Raw genomic sequence first — 18,441 nt, forward strand, 5'->3', positions numbered from 1 at the left:
CATTTTTTGTATCCTTTAAATGTGGTAAAACTAAGCAATTTTTTAAATGATTCTTGAGTTAACTTTTTAAAACGCAAAAACCAATATATAATATCTGTATAACATACTTCTTTCCGAGATTTTATGTATTTATTGCAGTAGTTTAAACTTAAATGAAAGTTTTCAACAACTTAAATTTACATTGAAAATACAAAATAATTTTTTTTTACATCTTTAAACCTTTTCTTGAATGGATTTTATTTATTAGGCACCCACCACAAAGTAATTAATACTTCTTATGCATTGCATTTGACCTCCACCTTGAATTGGATCGATTTATTGGTGCTTAAATTCGTAAGTGATATTGAAAAAGTGTTTGTTTTTATTTTAGCTGCTGAAGCTGCTGATTCTGCTGCTGCTGGAGCTGCAAATCCTAGACGGAGCAGGCGATGTAGTGGTAGTCGGTCTGCGTGCATCCCTGGTTGCGCTCGTCGAAGAAGTATCCCGAAGGGCAGCGACCCAGGCTGGCGGTCACTCCATTCGAGCAGCGACCGTAGCTCTGGCAATCGCCGGCCACATTCACGTAGGTCAGATTGGTGCCCACACAGCGATCCAACTGGCAGCGAACATTCAGCCTGTCGCGGCAGGATAGCTTCTCGAAGTCAAAGTACTGACCCAGAGGACAGCTCAGGTGCTTGGGCTCCGTGTCGTGCTTTCCATTCACCGGCTCACCGCAGATGTAGTACCGCGAGCAGGACTCATCATCAGCGAAGTAGCCCACTCGCGCCGACTGGTTGGCAATGTCCAGGCAGAAGGTGTTCTCCGGTTCCGGCAGAGTGGCCGTCTCGTAGCAGGTGACGTGCTCCACATCCACGCAGTAGCCCAGATCCGCATCGTAGGCCTTCAGCGGACTGTCGCAGGATCGACTGTGAAGGACCTCGTTGACGCACTCGTAGTACTGATCGCAGTGGACGGGATCGGCCAAGCGGGTGTGGTTGCTCAGGGATCGGCAGGCGGGACTCGTCTGGTCCTTCTGTTTGGCAGGACACTTGTACTTGGTCTGGTAGACACAGGATCGGGAAACCGGATGGAAGACCAGCTCGTTGGGGCAGTTGGCCTGGATCTGCTTCTGGGCACGACAAAGGATATAGCCACGGCAATCGCTGCTGCTCGGATCCACGACGAAGGCTCCATCCGTCTCGTTGGCGCACAGGTTCTTGGGCTCCTCCTTGATCACATTCTCATAGGGACAAACGGCACTCGAGGCGAGGGCACAGCGACCCAGCTCCTTGTGGAAGTACAGGCCCGAGGCGCAGGCACTCTGCTCCAAGGAGGTGTAGTTGTTGGCGGCACACTTCACCCACGTGTTGCACGTGTTCGGACGCAGGAAGATCGTGTCCAGCGGCAGCAGTTCGCAGATATCCTCCACCGACAGGTACTCAAAGTCCTCGATCACGCCGCCCAAGGCGCTGGCCACAAAAAGCAGCGACAGGATACCGCTGGCTGCAAGGATACCAATAAAAATATAGAGTTTCTTTTAATTGAAAGCAACAGAATTAAAAATACTTCACCTTTCCTTTCCTTGAATTTAATATTAAATTACAAAACTCTTTATAAAACCTCTAATAACAATACTCTATCAAAAAGAACTTTTGTTTTAAGTACAAATAATTGATTGATATTTGTTTAAAAACTCCTCATTCCTTTTATATTCTCTTTTATAAAAAGTTATTAAAATCCTTTTAAGAAGTTCTCAAGTATAATCCGATTTTAGGGATACAGCAGGAAACGTCGGTTTTCGTTTTTACAGGTTAAATTGCACTCCTTTTGATTTCACTTAAGTTAGCAGAATATATAGTAGTACCTCTGTTCATGGTTTATATCCTGTGGTTAACTCGTATCCTGGTAAATGGAACGTCCCGTTGCGGCGATCGAAACACAACTGATACTGCAACTTCGGAAGCTGGCGCCCTTAAATATTCAAAGACCATTCCGCTCCGTTTTGTTCGGCGAAAAAACAATTTCCAAAATGCACATGCTATCTCAATCAGAATGGACTGATAGCGCTCCCGTTTCGTATTTCTTCTGATTTTCTGATGTACGATAGCACCGTCGCATGTAAATTACACGGCAATAACATCGGAGTTGTCTCGTTCGCAGAACAACAGACTTTTCGGAGGTATCAATGATCAACGATCAGTGGCCCCCCATCGATAGGGAAATTGCATGTGTCACTCGCCGCGATCCCCATCAATGCCATTCAGAGTTCTTGAACACCGAAAAAGCAACGAGAGGTGTAGTGATAATATTTTTCTACTTATTAAAAAATTTTCCAGATTTTTCAAGGAAATTACTATAGAAGAAAGTGATCTTCTTTTGGATTAATCTTTGAGTTTCTACTTCTTAAGTGCTGCAAGTGTTATGGTTATTATTATTTGATTGATTTTTTTCTAAAACAATTCAGTGTCAACAAGTTGACGTCACCTATTTTTCTCGAAAATTCCAGGCGACCGAGTTAATTATTTGATTGTTTGATAGCCAAAACTAGAATAATATCTAAACGCTTACGTCAATCAAACGCACTTTTGTTTAAACATTCAAAACCGATATCAACGATACCTTTAAAAAGTTTATGGGATTTTTTTCTATGGTATAAATAAATTCTCCAATTGATAAGACATACAAACTATAATGCTTTAAAAATTATATATAGTTTTCCACAATACAAATTGAAAGATAGATAAATGATGGCCAAAAGCTTGGAAATATAATAAATACTTTAAAAATGTTCTTCATTATCTCTCGAAAATTTTATTGTTTGTTAGTCAAAACCAGAATAATATCTAAGTGTTTACTTTAATCAAACGCTATTTTCTTTAAACATTCATAAATTTTTTCTAACAATGCAAACTGAAAGATAGCTAAATTATGACCAAAAGCTTGGATAACATACTATAAAAGCTTCTATATTTATATAGATCTTTATCTTAAAAAAAGAATATTCTGGGTGAGTTATATCTGAAAGAAAAAATATTTAGAAAGTTAAAACCATTTCAGAAACACTATCTATCACACAAAATCGGAAGAAGTGTCATCTAGGGTTCCTTAAATAATATTTTAAGCGGAGACACCTAAGCAAATTAGATGGGTTCTACCCTTTTTAAGCTAATTAACTCTGTTAAGCCCAGCAGTAAATAATCATTGACAAGTCGAAGCTGAGGTATTTTTATTGGTTTTTTAATGCTTTCCCCGCAGTGGTTGCAAGGGCAAAGGAGTAAAGAACGCGGATAGGATTTAAGTTATGTCAAATACAAGGTATTCCGGAGGAAAGAAAACTTAACCCTTCGTCGGAGCCGTGGCTGTGCAAATCGCATAAGATGGTCGCGTTTGGGTGCAGATATTGTTGATCTCATCGTAGTAGAGGTCATTTTGGCAGGTTGCCTGAACGCCTGAGGCACAGATCGAGTAGCTCCTGCATCCGGTATACTGAACGGTCATGAACTGCCTGTTCACATTGCCACACCGATTGAATTTACAGGCAAAAGCGGCAGGCGAAACGCACTGGCCTTTAGCGACATTGAATTGGGTTCCGGCTGGACATTGGTTCCAAATACCACTTGCAGTCGAATTGGCACAGTAGAAGTAGCCATAGCAGGTGGTATTGTCCGAGACATATCTATAGGTCTGATCCGTCTTATCCGCAACAGCTTCTTCAGCATCTGCCCAAAAACTTGCACAAACTCCCGCGACTTCCTCACCCACTGTAAAAGGACTAGAGGAATCACCGCTACTGTCGTTGTTGCTACTGCCGTCGCAGGGATTGGCATTCTGGCACATTCCAGTTGCCAAATTGTAGTACTGCTTGGTGCAACTGCCAGCGGTGCCGTAGCCATTGTTGCAGGAAATGTAGGAGCCGCAGTTGTCCGGATCGCCGATGTAGGAGCCCGACTTGATGAACTTGCAGATGTCGTCCTGCGGACAAGCGGGTCCCCAAACACAAGTCTGATTGTTGGCCGCATAGACACCGCCCTCGCCGCAATTTCCGTACTGAAGAGTTCCGTTGCCCGCGCACCAGGCGTACTGGGTGCAATTCGTCGGATCCGCCACGTACATCGGTGACTTGGCATTGGCACACGTGGTCACCGCACTGGTGGAGCAGATCGTCTGGTTGGCCGGCAAGCAGGACGACTTCTGCGAGTCGAAGATCAGGCCGTCATCGCAGGTGCCCCACCCGGCCAGCTTCTGGTTCTCGCAGTAGCCCCAGGCGCGGCAGCTGCTCGGATTGCCCACGTATCCCGTTCCCGATATCTGGGCGCACATCTGCTCCATCGTGTAGCTGAAGCCGCTGGCCTGCGACGCCAGCAGGAGCACACAGGCCACGGCGCAGATCCCTGCACTGAATGTTTGCTCTAGAAAAATAATTAAAAAATAAGGAAAAATATAAAAAAAAATTCCCAGTTTTAGAACAATTTCCATCCAAAATTTTTAAAGCACTTCTTCGATCAAAGAGATAAGCTTCTCTTAAGATTTGCTTGTTCTAAAACTCATTGATAAATCACCATTTTTAGCTGACTAACTTCTTAAGCTAAATAATAATTTGCTTATATTTCTTAATTTGAAACTATTGATTTGAGTTTAAAAAAAATTTCATACAATAAAAACTTCATTCAAAAACAGCATTTTTACTTTATAAAATTTTTTAAATTAAGCTCATATTATAAAAATTTTTAAAACAAAGTTTTCACTTATTCAACTTGACCTTTTTTCTTGAAACTTGTTGTTTCAGTTTTTTTTTTTTAATTCAATTTCGAAGCAAAGGACTATGTTATGAAATTCTTCACCAAAATCACAGTAAACTCCATTTTTTTTAGGTCCAACGTACCTCCCATTTTGGATTGGTAATATTATAGAATAATTCGCTTGGTGGCCGACTGAAGCGAACGATCCGTTTCCGTTACTAAACCAATCAATCGCAGCCTCAACGTTTTTATAGTTGGCCAATTCCCCGGCTCGGCGGAGTGGTTAATTAAAAAATTGTCAGCCAGATAAGCCCGTCGCCACCACAGCGTAATGTATCGCAATTAAAACTAGATAAGATTCTAAGGTCTGGGGTAAACCACGCACCTTTCATCCTTTTAATTTTGGTTAGCTCCCAGATCAACAAGGTTGGACGACGAAAGTTTAACTAGCGGCCACCGCCAAAATGGACTGTCTTATAAGTTCTGGTCAGCGTACCTTCTCGACTTTATATATATTTTATTTTTCTTGACAGACCTGGTGGTTTTGGTTTTTTTTCTTGGATTATCAGCTGCTGATTGCAAGCCCCCTTTGTCTATAATTGATTTTTAATTTCAGAGGCGAGGAGTCGGAGGAATGTCATGGCTCTTATTGATCGCTCGGCGGCGTTTTCCCGGTATCTCGCCATTCATTTCGGCAACACGACATTAGGCAGATATCTCAATTTGAATCTCAACACGATCCTCCACTCCTTCCAACTTGGTATTATCAGTTTTTGCTGAAAAAATAAATGTTTACACACTTTTAATTCAATCACTTGCTAACAATAGCTGGTAATACTCGAACGTTTAAAAAATATAAATAAAATAAATTAACTGATTTTTGGGAAATTTGTTATTTTATAACTATACTACTCGATTGAAACTACAGTACGGTGAATTTTATTTTTTTTTAATTTTGGATTTGTACTATCTAAAACAGAAATGAAATATATCAATTATATCTTTTAACCAACTCATAAATTCATAATTCCACGATAAAAACGAAAATTTTATAAATTCCTTCTAGAGTTTTTTAGGTCTAAGATATACAGTAGAATCCGCTTATAGCGACTTTCAAGGGACCGACGATTTTTCGTCGTTATACCCGGAAGACGCACTAAGCAGAAGGATTTAAGTGTATAAGTCAGTCTGGGGACCAATCAAGCCATCGAGTTTTCGTCGCAATACCCGGACGGACACTATAAGCGGAGTCGTTATAACAGGATTCTACTGTATATGTTTTTTTTTTTTAATTTTAGAAATAGTTATAAAACTACTGTTTTTTATTTTTTAAATTCAATAAAACCCAACCATTTTGAAACCCTATAACCTTCCTCTTTTGACTGATAAATTTATACGATTTTTTTTGTGCCCGACATTTTCAAGCACTTAAAGGCCTAAAAGCAAACTATTGAAACCATTAAAACTCGCCCACAAATAGACAATGAAATTTGATTTAGTCACTTGACTTTTTACGAATTAAAAATAAAAATCAAAACAAATGACTTAAATAACTTATTTTTATTAATATTAATATTATTATTATTGTCTGTTGTTCACGAAAATTGTTTTAAAATTTATGAAATAACATAGGTGCGTCTCTTTTTATTTTAATGCTTTTCGACCCAAACTAATCTTATCTATTTCCTGATATTTATTAATAAGCAATTGGCAATTATCAAATGATTGAAACTTAAGGCAATTTAAAGACAGATTTATACCCAATATTTATGTTATGGTAAAAATGTTTACATAAATACAATATAGATGAACTAGAATATTTTTATTGATAACTTTATGGTACGAATACTATCATATTTCAAATGTACTAAATAAACAACAGATATTTTTGGATGGTTCATAAAACCCTGTTTAGTACCCCATAAAAAATCAATCCGCTTATCTTACCAAAAAAAAATTCCGGTTAGCTGATCCCCCTTAAAAATAATCGTTAGTCGCGAATCGAATTCAGTAAGAGTTTATAGTTCGTTGGAAGTTGAGCTGCTTTTGCAATGGAAAGTGAGTGGTTCTTTGGCTGCATATAAAATTCAAAATAATTAAATTAAGTCTCCCAATTGCAGAACCCTTCATTTTTGTTGGAGTGGCACTCCTGGTGCTTCTGCAACTCAGTGGTTCGGTAAAAGGGGCAGATATCTGCCGGTTGTTCGCGAACAACACGGTGATCCGAGATCCCGATTCCTGCAGTCGATCGATCACGTGCATCGATTCCGTGAGCCACTACACAACCTGTCCGCAATCCGCGTCCTTTTTCGACAAGGATGCGGGTAAATGTGTGAAGAGCCTGTCGGCCAGCTCCACGTCCAGCTGCTCGATTTCCTGCCAGGACAAGGCCACCCAGTTCGTGGCGGATCCAAAGTCCTGCACCGGATACTACTACTGTTCGGCTGAGGAGGTGGCCATGTACGGCAGCTGTCCGCAGGACACCCACTTCAATGCCACCACGCAAACCTGCTCCCGGTTGCACGAATCGGAATGCACGACCAGCAGTTTCGAGTACTGCAACATTGTGGCGAACGGCGTGAACTTTGACAATCTGCTGGGATGCAACAGGTATCATGTGTGCACCAAGGGTGTCCTCAAGGACCAGACCTGCAAGGATTCGTATTATCAGGCCAGCACTGGCCAGTGTGTGTCCAAGGCGCTCGTTGACTGCGATGCCCATCCGCTGCCCACCGATGTTTGTGGCACCGCCAAGAAGCCGAAATCCGATGCATTTGTCAAGGATGGTGCCACCTGCCGTGGGTACTTCTATTGCGCCCTGCAGGCTGATGGCACTCCCGATGCCAATCCCCTGTGGCATCAGTGTCCCGAGGATCGGTTCTTCGACGAAAAGAGTCAGGCATGCGTGACCCCCAATTCGGTGAAGTGCACCGAGGATCGTTGCGATGGCCGCACTTCCGACTTTGTGGTGAGTGCAACATCCGGTTGCCGGCATTACCTGCGCTGCTCGGATGGAGTCACCCAGTACGAGAGGTCCTGCGGCAACTACTTCTTCGACGAGGACCTCGGCGGCTGCGTCGCCAGTGTCAAAACCTACACCGCGTGTACCTAAAAAAAAAACAATCAATAAAGCTCAGCAATCTATGTTTTTAAAACAAATGTAAATGTAAAAGAAAGGGGATTTCTTGGCGGGGTGTATAGAAGTTGGTGTTGAAATAAAATTAATTATTAATTTGTTCAATTTTATGCATTACCATAAGCTTAAACTTATCTGGTAAATCTGGTAAATAAATATACCAAATATGTTTGCGATAGTTACAGAAATATACACTAAACATTTTTTGAGACCTGTGGAAAGGTTTAAAAACTTTTCTTTATAATTAACCAATAACCATTCCATTGAATTATTTAAGCAACTCTTACTTACTTATCTGACGAAAAAGCATTTTTAATATTCCTAAATCAAATTTAAGTTATAAATAAAAAAGACATTTATTTGATTTTCCTATAAAATTTAATTTGCCTTGTAAATTTGTTTGATTGTATTATCCCTACCCAACTTTGCTGATCTTTTTAATAAATACAAATTATTTTAAACTATATTGAGTTATTGCTTTAAGTGGAACTGCAAAATTTCAAAAAAAAAAAAAACAATTATAAACATATTATAGTGGCAAGTAAACACAAAATCATGGAAACTTTATGTGCTGGTGTTGGAAGTAGAATACCTCAATCTAATTGCCAATGTCATAAATGAAGATCAGTGTCCTTATTCGCCTGACATAATCAATGTTTTTAAACTGTTCTGATTCCCCCAAAAACAATTGAAAGCGACAACAAGATGGCTGAGCACTGGCTTTATCACTTTGTCATATTTACGATGCCATAACACACAATAACTTGTGACTACTGTCGATACGATTAATATATAGCTCTATTAATTAATAACCAATGAGGTTAATTCCGAATCAAAATCAACTGAAATACTCATTATCTACTTTCATACTAGTTTTCTGTTTTCATTTCTGTCCACTTGCCAAAATTCATTAGTCAGTCGTTTGGGTTTTTAAGCCATATGCATACAAATAGATCCAGATTTAAATCTCAAATTAACTGAAGCACTTGAATAGGCTTACGTACTTTCGCACGAGATCGATAAGATTTTTTTTTCTTAAGAGTGGCAATAAAGTGCGCTATCAGCAGAGGCAGAAGCTAGTAAATATAAACCTTTTCCATTCACGAAACTCCATTTAGTCGAAGGCAATTGGTTGGCGAGACCTCATCAATCCCCTCGAACTGATTTCCTGCAAATTCTGCAACCAAATTCTCAAAGAATCAGCCATGACGAGTAAGTTTTATCAACCGAGCGAAGTTCACCGCTGAAATGAGACAGATATCTCGCCGGGAATTTTAATACAACTTTTATAATAAGCTCATTCGAAGTTATCTCTATAAAATTGAAAACAAAAATATTGGTATCGCAAGCTGGCATATACTTATAGGCCATATTTAATTGGGAGAACTATTTTTTGTTACGGGAAATCCGGTAAATAAATAAAAAAGTATAGTGCTAATAAAAATAATTTGATTAAAAGCTAAAATTTAAGAGTATCGTTTGGTTTATTGTTATTAAAGGCCGCTTTATGACATGATAACTTATTAATATTTAGTTGATTTTTATAAACTGTATTGCACAAATTTTGATAGTTATTTTTTAACTATGTATTATTATTCCGTATATGTATAAATGTTCCTCCGAAATCAAATCTTAAATTATTTTATTTGATTTTCAGTTTCAAGGAAGTGTAGAGTACTTCTGGGATGTCTTCTGATGGTGATATGTCTGCCGTCCTCTCTTGCCGGCTCCGATGACTACGAGGAGCTGTGCCGGCTGTTTCAGAACGGCACCCAAATCCGCAAGCCCGGCACCTGCGACCAGTACATCCAGTGCTACGATGGCGAGGGCACCCTGTTAACCTGTCCCACCGGCAAGTCCTTCGATCCCAACCAGAAGCAATGCGTGGACACGCTAGACAACAGCCACAAGTACTGCGGCAATCGCTGCGAGGGATTGGACGGAGAATGGGTGGCGGATCCCACGGAGTGCCACAAGTACTTCTACTGCAAGAGCGGCGTGCCGCTGGAGGGGAAGTGCCCGGATGGCCAGCACTTCGAGGAGAGCTCCCAGTCCTGCCTGTACGGCGTGGACTCGCAATGCGTGGACGTGAACAACATCTGCGAACTGGTGGCGAAGAAAACCAAGTTCAGGAACGAGACCGACTGTTCCTACTACAACGAGTGTGATTCATCCGAAAATCATGCGGCGAAATCGTGCTCCACCTCGAAGGCTTTACTCTATTTCGATGTGGAGACCGGCAGTTGTGTGCAGCCGAACAAGGTGGAGTGCTCAGCCCATTCGAAGGTGAATGTCTGTGGCATTTACAAGGAGGTTACCTTCAAATCGGACCAGGCCACCTGTCGCGGTTACTTCGTTTGCAAGGCCCTCTATCCCGTTGCCGATCTCGATCCCACTTGGCAGCAGTGTCCCGAGGGATACTTCTTCGACGAGGCTTCGCAGAGCTGCGACAAGGCCACCTCGGTGGTCTGCACCCACAATCGGTGCGACGGACGTGGCACAAGGATCGTGACCAGCAGCAGCAACGACTGCCACAACTACATCCGGTGCGTGGACAACAAGGAGGTGGTGGAGGAGACCTGCCACTTCGACCACTTCTTCGACGAGACCCTCGAGGCCTGCACCTCCAAAATCATATACGACAAGTGCTGCGATGGTCGCGAATGAGCGGGGGCTCTACCTATAAATTGAAGTTTAAATGCAAAAACCAAACCAGTTGTATTATTTTATTGACTACCTTTTGTTTTAATAATTAAGAACATAAAAAATACACCTTTTGTTAAAGGGTTGCACGTCATCGGATTTGTTTCCCAGTTAAAATAATGACCCACATTCCTTATTATGTTACTATCTTCTAATTGCCACTTGAAAAGCAAGACCTCTTTCAGTTTCTAAGTTTGGAAATTATCCAATTAATTCATATCTTTCTGTTGAACATCGGCAAAGAAGACAATTGTCTTGGGAAAAACCGAGACCATATGAATCATTATACCTTTTTAAATCTATGTTTCGCAGAGGTTCCTATTCTATTTGTAGTCTTATCCGATTTGACAAAAAAAAAAAAAACAACAAAAATTTAGTAAACCAAACGTACAGATAACAATTTAACTTCCCCTGCAAAGCAAAAACCGTTAAATTTTAAATTATTCTTTACCGATTCCGGTTTAAAACGGTTAAGTTATCGATTAGTATGCCAGCAAGAAATCGACGGCCTTTTTCAAATTTAACTTGTTTTTAAGAAGCGAACGTCGATTTATAATTGCAGAAATTGAAAAAATTTTCACATAATTACTGATTATAAGATTTAAAAACATTTTCAAACAGAATATGAAACGTAACAACGTTTAACGGAAAAGCGCGCAAAGTCGAGCAGTATGACCAGGTGGCGCAGCCTAAGTTGTCTCCACCGGCTAAAGTATTTCAGCGGCAATATGCGTCAGCCACACCGCCAAAACCATATAAACAATTTTATAATTTGCACTTTTGAATGTCGGAAAATCGATCTAATAGTTGACGTAAAACGAAAAGCAACGCATGGAGCAATTAAAACTTCAACCGAGAATAGTTTACTTCATTGAAAGCAGGCAGGCAGGAAGTTGTGAGCAGATAAAACGTAACCCGCAGGCCGATCAGCAAAACGTGTGATAATAAACCAACTAAAATTTCGGCTACATCGCAAGAAAAGTATGCAACAGCATTCTTGTGTTTTATGCTGAAGGATCATCCGTGACTTTCAACCGTAAGTTTTCGCTAGAGCAAGAGCTTTGAACTGATTTTCAGTTCGTTTAAACTAGTTTTGTAGAGCTTACTTGTCGGTGTTCATAGTAGAAACTCCATTTTCCAGTGATGAAGCCAACTCAATCCGGCGGCAGTGGGTCGAAAATGACCGAGCCCATTGAGTATGTGACGCTGATAAGCGACGATTCGGACGGTGAGCCATCACCGAAAAGAAATGCACCTCCTCCCGCCAATCCATCCCAGAAACATAAACAGCCCGATGAGGACTCCAATGATGCACCGGCCACCAGCGATGAACGACGCACCAGCAGGCGCAATCGACCAAAAGTGGATTATAGCAACCGGCCCAGTGGTAGTGGGGAATCCGTCTCGAATGACAAGTCAGGTTCGGGATCCTTGGGATCGAATACTCAACAGGCTGAACGACGTAGCCAAAACCAAAACCAAGCCCGAAAATCGGAGGCAAATGCCACCTCTGTTTCCGGTCCGAACAGCGCTAATCCACGACCCTCGCAGAATGGCGAAGCCAAGGATCGAGATGTGGGCACACCCACCGTTCTATCCGGTCAAGAGGGCGCCGTCTTTCAATCTCGCCTGCCCTTTAATAAGATGACGCCGAACGAGGAGGCTTGCTTTCCGGACATCAGTCGCTCGGGGATTCTGGGCCATCGGGTGTTCCTCAACATCCGGAATAGCCTGCTGCACATGTGGGTGGATAATCCCAAGCTGCAGCTAAGCTACGAAAATGCCCTTAAGAACCTGCCACCGCCCTTTGATAGCGAACCTGGTTTGGTAAGGCGGGTGCACTCGTTCCTCGAGCGACATGGCTTCATCAACTTTGGCATCTTCAAGCGACAACGTCCGATACCCACCAAAAAGCTGGGGAAAGTGATTGTGATTGGCGCTGGGATCTCTGGCTTGGCTGTGGCTCAGCAGTTGCAGCAGTTCGGCATGGATGTGATCGTTCTGGAGGCGCGGGATCGAGTGGGCGGGCGCATTGCCACATTTCGCAAGAACAGTTACATAGCAGATCTGGGCGCGATGGTGGTGACCGGCGTCTATGGCAATCCAATGACCATCCTGAGCAAGCAGATCGGCATGGACCTGGTGCCCATCCAGCAAACGTGTCCGCTCTACGGTCCGGATGGGAAACCGGTGCCAAAGGAGAAGGATGACGTGATCGAGCGGGAGTTCAATCGATTGCTCGAGTCGGCCAGCTACTTGTCCCACCGCCTTGACTTCAATTACGCTGGCAATTGTCCAGTTTCACTGGGCGATGCCCTCGAATGGATCATCAGTATGCAGGAGATGCAGGTCATGCACAAAAAAGCGCAACACATGCAAGAGATTATAGCTGCCCAAACAAAGATCATCGAGCATAGGCGTCGTTTAAAGACACTAAAAGAAAGTATAGCTACGCTTAAAAGTGAGCGACAAACGATGGTGAAGCAGCGAATACCCAAGGGAACGGAGAGCGATGTTAACTACGGACGCCAGGAGTTCAACATACGGAACACACAAATCAAGCTGGAGGAACAGGCAAAGCTCTTTAGCGAACTGCATGAAGAGGACAAGCAAATGGAGGCCAAGCTTCGCGAGCTAGAGCAAAATAGGCCTAGGTAAAAAATAAGAAAGGTTTTGAAGAGTGAAATAGGTTGTAATCTACTTTATATTAACAGCGATGTGTACCTCTCCTCCCGCGATCGCCTCATCTTGGACTGGCATTTTGCCAACCTAGAGTTTGCCAACGCCACCCGTCTGAACAATCTCTCTCTAAAACACTGGGATCAGGACGATGACTTCGAGTTTATTGGCCACCACACCACCGTGCGAAATGGTTATTCTTGTGTGCCAGTAGCTCTTACCGAAAACCTAGACATTCGCGTTAATAGCGCTGTCAAGGAGATTAAATACGGCACCAATGGCGTGGAGGTGGTGGCCGAAAACTTGAAGACCTCCAATTCGCAGATGACGTACAAGGCAGATCTTGCCGTCTGTACCCTCACTTTGGGCGTCCTTAAAGTGGCGGTGGCCCACGAGGAGTCGCAGCAAAGCAATACGGTAAAGTTTGATCCGCCGTTGCCGGACTGGAAACAGCAGGCCATACGCAGGCTGGGATTCGGCAATCTCAACAAGGTGGTGCTCTGTTTCGATCGCATCTTCTGGGATCCTAACGCCAATCTTTTCGGACATGTGGGCAGCACAACCTCCAGTAGAGGTAAGTGGTTAACTTTGCTTGTTCTTGGTTTGATATAAATATTATAAAACAAAACAACAAGACGTAATTGACAAAAACTCCATTAATCTGTAAAATAGATTGAATTCACTTTGTAAACATTATAATATTTCCCTTGTGTTTCAGGGGAAATGTTCCTGTTTTGGAGCATTAGCTCATCTCCGGTGCTGCTTGCCCTGGTCGCCGGAATGGCAGCCAACTTAGTGGAGAGTGTGACTGATGACATTATAATCGGTCGGTGCATGTCAGTGCTGAAGAATATTTTTGGAAACACCTCTGTTCCGCAGCCGAAGGAAACGGTCGTCACGCGGTGGCGCAGCGATCCATGGGCGCGTGGCTCCTACAGCTACGTCTCCGTGGGCTCCTCCGGCAGTGATTACGATCTGCTGGCGGCGCCAGTCATTCCGCCTTCTAGCAAAGAGGCGGAAGGATTACCACGCCTCTTCTTCGCCGGCGAGCACACGATACGGAACTATCCGGCCACAGTGCATGGTGCCTATTTGAGTGGATTGCGGGAAGCTGGACGAATTGCGGATTACTATCTGGGCTATCCGGAGGGAACGCCAGCGGATATCGGCTACTCGGTGGCCGAGGCGGCCAACTCGGTGTCCGTGGGAAACGTGGTCAAGCTGCGCGATCTCTCGCCCAATCTATCCGACTCCCCGTCGTCGAAGAAGTCGGAGGAAAACTCAAATTCAAACACTGCCGACTCCACGGAGCTACAGTAACCATGTATTTAGCTTGAAGAACTTGGGCCCCGCCATTTACTTCTAAAGCGTTTAGTTTTTGTATCATACAAACTTGGGGCTCGCTGTTAAAAACTAAGCTAGACCTATGTAAATACCTAAGACTATTCCACTACACATGATGGACTATTATGAGTTACCATTCAACCAATTATTTTATTATTAAGATCAAAATAAGCAATAACACTGAACATAGCAAAAACTTTTCAACGTTTCTTTCAGTTCAAATCTTCTTTTAGGGCGTCTCTATCCGTGCAACGAATCCAATTATCTTTCGAAACTTGTTCAACTTGTTTTGATGCGTGTAACTATTTATAAAGTGAAAAATAATTGCGAAACATAAATGTTTAAAAAGGTAAACCCTTTAAGTGTAATTGTCAAATATATGTTAGATAACTACATAAATTCAGATTAATTATGAGGATTCTGAAAAACTATTTAATTACGAAAAGTGAAATAAATTTTATTTAGGTTTATTTATCAACTAATTGAACATGATTACTAGCGACTTTTTAGTTTAATTTTTGGTTTAATTTCCTGGGCTTATTTTTGTAAACATGTTTCTTAAAACTTTAAGAAAGTATCTAATCCGTTAGATTTAAGAAAAATGCATTTACTATAAACCTACTATTGAAATTTACCTTTTAAACTTTTCTTATACTTTTGCATGGAACTCCAAAGGAGATCAAAAAAGTTAATATTTGAGAGTGCATTGTGGCAGAAAAAACTAAACACAACTATTTTATTGTTATTACGAATAAAGAAATTGTGTAAGTAGAAAAATATCACAGCAAAATGCAGTTTTCTAAGTGTTTTCTAAATATTTTTGCACAAGGAAAGGAAGTGAACGGAAAGCATCATACCTTCCAAGTAGCGGGTATCAGAAAGCGAAAACTATTTTGTTTTGGGTCTTTCGGGCAGTTGGGCAACCGCAGTCGCGCTTCTTTCGAAATTGGTGTCGGTTCAACGACCTCCACAGCTCGCTTTCAATGGCAACGAAAGCTAAACCTTAACCGTCGAAAGCTCCCGCCTCCTATCATCCACAAAAATAGGGGGCCTCCTCGGGAGAAAAGCTCGAGCCGAGTGCACCGATCGTTCGTTTTGGAGGGGTGAGTCCATATCATTAGAACGGGTTAGAATCGATCTTCTCAGGGGGCTTGTAGTATAGTATTTGCGAGCTTTTTTGGCGCCGTGCATATACCACGATTGTCAAGTTCAATGGCCGATACGTTAAAAAAAAACAATGGTAATAGACTCAAAAAGCTTTGGGAATCGTTAGGGCAAAAGTTAGATTTTGCTCAATCGCTTGCTTGTTTTTACTACTACTACAATTGGCTTGCACATACGAGAAAGTCCATCGTCATTGTATGTTTGCATTAGAAGTGGCCTTGAGTTGGGTCATCGACCGAAACTACTCACATTTATTCCACTGACGTTGGATTTAATAATAGAGCACTACGGGAAGTGCACTATCTTTAGGGTCTATTGGTTTATTTTGTGCAAACCTTCTGGAATGGGGGCATTATTGGGGTTTTCAAAATTAATAATTATACTTACTTTAAGCACATATTGGTATTATTTTAATGCGCAACAGAAAATCCTATTTCTGCAGCAAACTATAAGAAACAAGTTAGATTATATGTAAAGTTTATCATGTCCTAAATTTTAATATGCCCTTAATTTTTAAATAATATGCTTAAATTTCAATTATGTTTCAGATTTTGTAAAGTATTTTAAAGAATGTTAAATAACATATCACGGTAAGAAGCTTTGGGGAAAACATCAGAAGGGTACTTCCCCTAAAGTTTATTGCTCTTTCTCAGTGACGCAATTTTGACATTTTAATGTTAATGCTTCCAAATTTACTTACAATACAAAAAAGGTTAGTTAAAATTCGTATTTTTGTATTATTTTTTATTACCTCTTTCTAAATTTTGTTGTTATTTAATTTTTAGAAAGGCCACAGAAACATTATTATTATTGAAATATTATTTGCCTAAATTAATGTGAGATGTTCATGATTTTAAGATTAGTATTCCATTGAATAGCCGAAAAGCGATAAGTTCCCAGAACATTAAACTATATAAGATCTGGAGTTCCAAAGCAATAAGGATACCTTTCTTATCACCAGGTCACATGGTCTTCTCCATCATCATCGCCCACAATGCAGCAAAACTAACGCGAAGCTTTTGACGTTGACGAACTATAAAAGCCGGAACACCCGCTGCAGTGTTTCAGTTGGAAAAATAGATTCATCAGCGAAGCTTCACAACCAGGTACCTAAAATGAGCGAGAGCGAGCTTTCAAGCGCCGTGACCAATACGCTATTGGAGCTCTACCAACGCCAAAATGTTCCCATCGACTCGCAACCGATGGCAGGAGTTGGGGAGAACGCCTACGGACAGGTCCTTCGAGTGAGTTGGCCAACGATTTCCGAGGCCGCCTCTGTGGTCGTGAAAATGGCGCCGAAAAACGAGGCCCGAAGATCCCACATGCATGTGGTGGACTACTACGCAAGAGAGGTGTTCATGTACCAGGAGGTATTCCCCATCTTCCGGGAACTTTCGCCGAACCGGAATATGTTCACCGTAGCACCTGCTCTACAGGCCAGTGGCCTGAATGCTCCCGATGAGTTCCTTATCTTCGAGGATCTATCGGTATCTGGTTTTAGGCCCAACTCGCGAAGCACGATGCCCACTTTTGACATTGTGATGTGCTCTCTGAAAGCTCTGGCGGAGCTCCATGCCTGCTCGTTTATCCTGCAGAAAAGAAATCCTTCGAAGTTCAAGGAATTGGTTGAGTTCGTCAAGAAGGATAATTTATTTACTTCCGAAATTGAGGAGGTCACCATTGAGTTTGGAAAGGCTCAGCTGCGAAGAGCGAGAAATATTCTGGAAGCATCGGATGGAGATGAAGTGCCTGCTCTAAAAGAAGTACTGGAACGCTGTGAGAATCATCTGAAGTCCTTGGCACTTTATTGCGTGGATGGTAAATCGCAGGCACCACACTCGGTTATATGTCACGGAGATTTTTGGAATAATAATATTCTCTACCGACATGAGGTAATTAAAACTAATATATTTGAAAATATATAAATATATTATTATTTTTAATTTAATAAGCACTATTTTTGCTAAGATACATATCTTTCATTACAATCTGTCCTACAAATTACAAAACATTTTGCTATATTCCATTCATGCCTTGTTAGATACTAAAAATGCATCACTAAATTGTACATATTGAAATTTTCGAATCCCTTTTCTATAACCTCCAGCCGCATCATAATCAAGCCGTGGAGGCTAAGCTGATCGACTTTCAGATGTCCCGATATGCACCGCCAGTACTTGATATAGTCCACTACCTGTTTTCCTGTACAGAGAAGCAATTGAGGGATGAACATTTCCCCACCTTTATGAATACTTACTACGACACACTGGACCAGAAATTAGCATCGTGTGATCTTCGTATTGAGGAAATATATCCTCGCAAGATCTTTGATCGGCAGTTGCAACTTTACGGAGTTTATGGCTTGATAATGGGTGCACTTTCCCTGCCCTTTTTCGTTTCCAATGCTAATGAGGTGCTGGATATCGACACCGTTTCCGAAGCAATTCAGGATCTTTCGACATCATCCGAGGAATCCAAATACCAAGAGCTGATTGAGGAATTCGATATGCTCAACGGCCGCACATTGCCAATCTTCAAGCGCCGAATTACTGGTATTGTCAAGGACTTGGTCAAGTACGAAATGACTGAGCCACTATTTTCAATGGATTCCTAAAGAAGTAATTCAGTATTATATAACCAAAATAAACAAGAACATTTCCATAAAAGATATGGATATAAACACCGCACAATTTAAGC

General features: G+C 41.7%; 6 protein-coding genes across 7 annotated transcripts; 4 read left to right on the top strand and 2 right to left on the bottom strand.

Annotated features, from left to right (window-relative positions):
- Positions 1-278: 278 nt before the first annotated feature.
- On the bottom strand, positions 279-1,932 carry LOC108100230 (peritrophin-48). The gene is made up of 2 exons (XM_017204008.1): positions 1,844-1,932; positions 279-1,482 (listed from the first exon to the last, which is right to left on the bottom strand). Exons 1-2 carry the CDS (start codon positions 1,851-1,853, stop codon positions 413-415), a joined length of 1,080 nt encoding a protein of 359 aa, XP_017059497.1. The 5' UTR covers positions 1,854-1,932; the 3' UTR covers positions 279-412.
- Positions 1,933-3,188: 1,256 nt separating this feature from the next.
- On the bottom strand, positions 3,189-5,180 carry LOC108100225 (peritrophin-44). 2 transcript variants are annotated; one of them, XM_017204003.2, is made up of 2 exons: positions 5,104-5,180; positions 3,189-4,388 (listed from the first exon to the last, which is right to left on the bottom strand). In XM_017204003.2, the coding sequence occupies exons 1-2, from the start codon at positions 5,108-5,110 to the stop codon at positions 3,316-3,318; spliced, it is 1,080 nt and encodes a 359-aa protein (XP_017059492.1). In that variant the 5' UTR covers positions 5,111-5,180; the 3' UTR covers positions 3,189-3,315. The 2 variants fall into 2 exon arrangements, with proteins under 2 accessions (XP_017059492.1, XP_017059491.1); XM_017204002.2 differs by lacking the exon at positions 5,104-5,180 and adding an exon at positions 4,862-4,942.
- Positions 5,181-6,734: 1,554 nt separating this feature from the next.
- Positions 6,735-7,931, top strand: LOC108100204 (peritrophin-44). Its single transcript, XM_017203979.2, has 2 exons — positions 6,735-6,776; positions 6,839-7,931. Exons 1-2 carry the CDS (start codon positions 6,770-6,772, stop codon positions 7,828-7,830), a joined length of 999 nt encoding a protein of 332 aa, XP_017059468.1. The 5' UTR covers positions 6,735-6,769; the 3' UTR covers positions 7,831-7,931.
- Positions 7,932-8,991: 1,060 nt separating this feature from the next.
- Positions 8,992-10,572, top strand: LOC108100245 (peritrophin-44). Its single transcript, XM_017204021.1, has 2 exons — positions 8,992-9,066; positions 9,512-10,572. The coding sequence occupies exons 1-2, from the start codon at positions 9,060-9,062 to the stop codon at positions 10,519-10,521; spliced, it is 1,017 nt and encodes a 338-aa protein (XP_017059510.1). The 5' UTR covers positions 8,992-9,059; the 3' UTR covers positions 10,522-10,572.
- A 712-nt stretch (positions 10,573-11,284) lies between these two features.
- On the top strand, positions 11,285-15,062 carry LOC108100626 (possible lysine-specific histone demethylase 1). Its single transcript, XM_017204627.1, has 4 exons — positions 11,285-11,593; positions 11,699-13,211; positions 13,272-13,810; positions 13,955-15,062. The coding sequence occupies exons 2-4, from the start codon at positions 11,701-11,703 to the stop codon at positions 14,554-14,556; spliced, it is 2,652 nt and encodes an 883-aa protein (XP_017060116.1). The 5' UTR covers positions 11,285-11,593; positions 11,699-11,700; the 3' UTR covers positions 14,557-15,062.
- A 1,762-nt stretch (positions 15,063-16,824) lies between these two features.
- LOC108100420 lies at positions 16,825-18,439 on the top strand. Its single transcript, XM_017204317.2, has 2 exons — positions 16,825-17,636; positions 17,852-18,439. The coding sequence occupies exons 1-2, from the start codon at positions 16,860-16,862 to the stop codon at positions 18,356-18,358; spliced, it is 1,284 nt and encodes a 427-aa protein (XP_017059806.1). The 5' UTR covers positions 16,825-16,859; the 3' UTR covers positions 18,359-18,439.
- The last annotated feature ends 2 nt before the right edge of the window (positions 18,440-18,441 follow it).

Source organism: Drosophila ficusphila, unplaced genomic scaffold (genome assembly GCF_018152265.1).
Source record: "Drosophila ficusphila isolate 14025-0441.05 unplaced genomic scaffold, ASM1815226v1 contig_286, whole genome shotgun sequence".
Classification (NCBI taxonomy): domain Eukaryota; kingdom Metazoa; phylum Arthropoda; class Insecta; order Diptera; family Drosophilidae; genus Drosophila; species Drosophila ficusphila.

Bases quoted from the DNA above. Each gene is read 5' to 3' on its own strand.
- LOC108100420 (XM_017204317.2), top strand. From the start codon at position 16,860: ATGAGCGAGAGCGAGCTTTCAAGCGCCGTGACCAATACGCTATTGGAG. The intron at 17,637-17,851 runs GTAATTAAAACT...TATAACCTCCAG, and splicing joins ATATTCTCTACCGACATGAG to CCGCATCATAATCAAGCCGT.
- LOC108100626 (XM_017204627.1), top strand. From the start codon at position 11,701: ATGAAGCCAACTCAATCCGGCGGCAGTGGGTCGAAAATGACCGAGCCC. The intron at 13,212-13,271 runs GTAAAAAATAAG...TTATATTAACAG, and splicing joins CTAGAGCAAAATAGGCCTAG to CGATGTGTACCTCTCCTCCC. The intron at 13,811-13,954 runs GTAAGTGGTTAA...CTTGTGTTTCAG, and splicing joins CAGCACAACCTCCAGTAGAG to GGGAAATGTTCCTGTTTTGG.